Source organism: Aplysia californica, unplaced genomic scaffold (assembly GCF_000002075.1).
Source record: "Aplysia californica isolate F4 #8 unplaced genomic scaffold, AplCal3.0 scaffold00764, whole genome shotgun sequence".
NCBI lineage: Eukaryota > Metazoa > Mollusca > Gastropoda > Aplysiida > Aplysiidae > Aplysia > Aplysia californica.
Genome location: NW_004798034.1, coordinates 256333 through 259300, shown reverse-complemented (window position 1 = coordinate 259300; position 2968 = coordinate 256333). Strand labels below are relative to the sequence as shown.

Genomic DNA, 2968 nt, shown 5'->3' with positions numbered 1-2968 from the left:
CCCCAAAAAAAAGAGGTGCACTAACATATTATCTGGATTTTGCTAAAGCGACTCTTTGCTCAGTCTTATTGGCAAATGCACCTCACTCTCAATGTTTCCCTCACGCACGCACGTCCGTCTTGTCTTGTCTGTCTGACATTTTCGCTGCAGCTGGCGGAGATCACAACAAATGCAACATCTTCTATTTATTACCTCCCTTGTTGTCAAGAGAGCAGCTTCTATTTATTACCTCCCTTGTTGTCAAGAGAACAGCTTCTCTGTATTACCTCCCTTGTTTTCCCAGTGGACCCGAAAGGTGATTCCAAAACCAGTGGGGCTTGTTTCATAAATACCGCGTCTCATTAATCCGTTATGGCAAGAGTTTAGAGGGCAAGAGCTCTCGGGAGAGGGAGGCGATAAATGTGCATAATATTTGCAGCGCGTACAGAAACAGGTAGGACCAAAGTTCGTTTATTCATACAGACCACAACAATAATATACATTGTACATTGGCACCCGTTTTTATGCAGGCCAGGAACAGTGTACCTAGATTTCACTCTATGTATAGAGGCGTATCTATTTTCGGTTCCAGTTCTTTTATTTTTGGAAAGTGTCAAAAGAGAAAGGGGGTTGAAAAGTACCATCAGCTCAATAGGTCTCTCGCTGCACGAACATACACCGCAAGAAGTGAAGATCAGGCTACAAAGGCAGGCGTATACCTCGAAAATCTAGGCTCGATGGCGCCAAAGAGGTCCTCAGACAGAATAACGAAATATATATCTGCAACAGAAGTCACCTGGATAAAATAGCATCCAGACATAGATGGCTGGTGCATCTATAGATTATTTTGATGATTAGAAGTCATACGTCTGGTCCTTGATCGAAAGGTGGACCTCCGCTCGACTTTTGACGCTACAAGAGGAAGGAAAATGTAAAAATACAAGTCAAAATATAGCCTCGAGCTGGAATCTGGAGCAATTGATATACATTGAATCTCGAAAGGGACGTTCTTGAAAATGTGTTGTCATGAGAGTTTCCCATGGCTCTCCGCCCGCTTGTCTCAGTACAAGCAGAAAGTACTTGGAAACCGTTCCGTGGGAGAGATTTATTAACATGAAAATGCTTTTTATAAAGCGCATATCCATACACATTGGCAGGAAGCCTGGTAGAATCATATATTTCGAAGAAAACGTTGGATTTCAATCCACATGGTAAGAGATCAAGGGGGAAGGCCAGTGGAACCTGGAGAAGATTATTAGAGAATGATCGACAGGAGAACGAGAAGACACGGAATATTGTCAAGAGATTAGTTCGGGATAGGGAAAGATGGAACGTATTTGTTCCTGACCTGTACCTTGATCCAGGGGAAGTAAAGCAGTGGTGATGATGATATCCATGCTCTTCCGATTAATTCCTTTATGTAAACAAGGAACGCTTTCGAGAAATAGCAAGGGTTCGGGTTGTATGTGTGTGTGTGTGTGTGTGTGTGTGTACATGTGTGTGTGTGTGTGTGTGTAATTGTGTATGTGTCTGTGTGTGGGTGTGTGTGTATGTATGTGTGTATGTGTGTTTGTGAGTGTATTTTGTGTGTGTGTGTGTGTGTGTGTGTGTGTGCGCGTCCGTGTTTGTAAGCTAGATCTCGTTTGACAAGAAAAATAACTTTGATGTGGACCTTGTTAAAAAATCAGAGTGTTATGATCCCTTGCCTAAGCAAGGGCTAAGAAGAAAAAAATAAAAAAAAAAAACCCACCATTCATTAGGAAAGAGCATGCATTTATTGCAAAAATGTCGTCCGTAATAGAGCGCTTATCTTTTTAAAAAGGCGGCACAATAAACAAACGTGTCTGGTAGATAAAGCTGAACAACATACAGCGACATTACTTCCCGTTGCCAACTGGGCTAATTATCATGGAGAACATCAGCAGAACATCGTACTATCGTACAGATCAAAAACTGATACATCTTTTTGAAATGTGTGCAAGAGACAAATAACGTTTGCCCTTTTTTGTTTATGTCTGTGGTTGGGGATGGGGTGTTAAAAAGGGAAGGGTGAAGGGAGTGAGGTAGGTGGGGGGTGTTGCGGAAAGGGGAGGGGGGGGGCACAAACTCTCGATTGTTTCATTCAGTAGTGCACTTGAACTTTTTAATTCAGACATACAGATGTACGTCTGTAATATACTAATCTACTTGTATTATTTTGTCGTCTATTTTTCTTTGTCCCTAGTTTTCTTTCATGTTACCTTCCTTTCTTTTTGTTTTGTTTTGTGTTTTACGCTTTTCGGAGAGGGCAAGGTTTCCTCCCTGAAGTTATTTGTAATCTACTTAAAAATGTTGTTTGTTTTTTTAGCAGGAGTTTACACCAAAGGTAAAAAACCCAGCAACAGCAAGAAACAAAGAAAAGAAATGTTCCAGAAAGAAAAAAGTGCAACGAATATCTTCATTCTAAGTGGTGCCTCTTTTATTCAAGTTTTTAAAAATATTTAACACATCTTGATTTTTCGAATGTGACAGAATTGTCCTTACATTTAAGTTCAGGGGAATGAATATTGTTGAAGAAAGTACAGTAACAATTAAGGATAAAGAATAATATTTGCTGTTTTATTGTCTTTGATGATGTACATTACATGCATTATTTTAAGAAGTGTATGTTTCCTCTTTCATGAGGCCGATTTTCGGGTACTCTGGTGTGGTTTGCTCTTTCTTTCCTATCAAACACCTGTCTGTTGTCCTTATCTCCCCTTCTTCTGTTCTTCGAATGTTATTCTTTGGTGTCACTTCTTATCTTGGGCACTAATGTGACCTAAATGTGTTACAAGTTCTAATAAACTCTTACTAATACAAAAAACGTTCCTCTTTTCACAGAGTTCTTTAGAGACGGAATTCAAAATTACAGAAAAACAATACAACGGTAAGTAGAAGTTTGACTACAATTATATCCTGTCTGTCTTTGTAGAGTATTTCTTTTTAAATGTAGTTGTTTAACGCCCCA

The 2968-nt window shown here is 39.7% G+C and overlaps 1 protein-coding gene across 1 annotated transcript in view; it reads left to right on the top strand.

The window, feature by feature from the left end:
* LOC101862757 (troponin C) overlaps nucleotides 1-2968 on the top strand; it is a gene marked incomplete in the record, with an annotated part of 48484 nt that overhangs the window by 11918 nt on the left and 33598 nt on the right. The window contains 1 exon segment of the mRNA XM_013088567.2: nucleotides 2842-2887. Within this exon segment, the coding sequence (XP_012944021.1) occupies nucleotides 2842-2887 (46 nt within the window).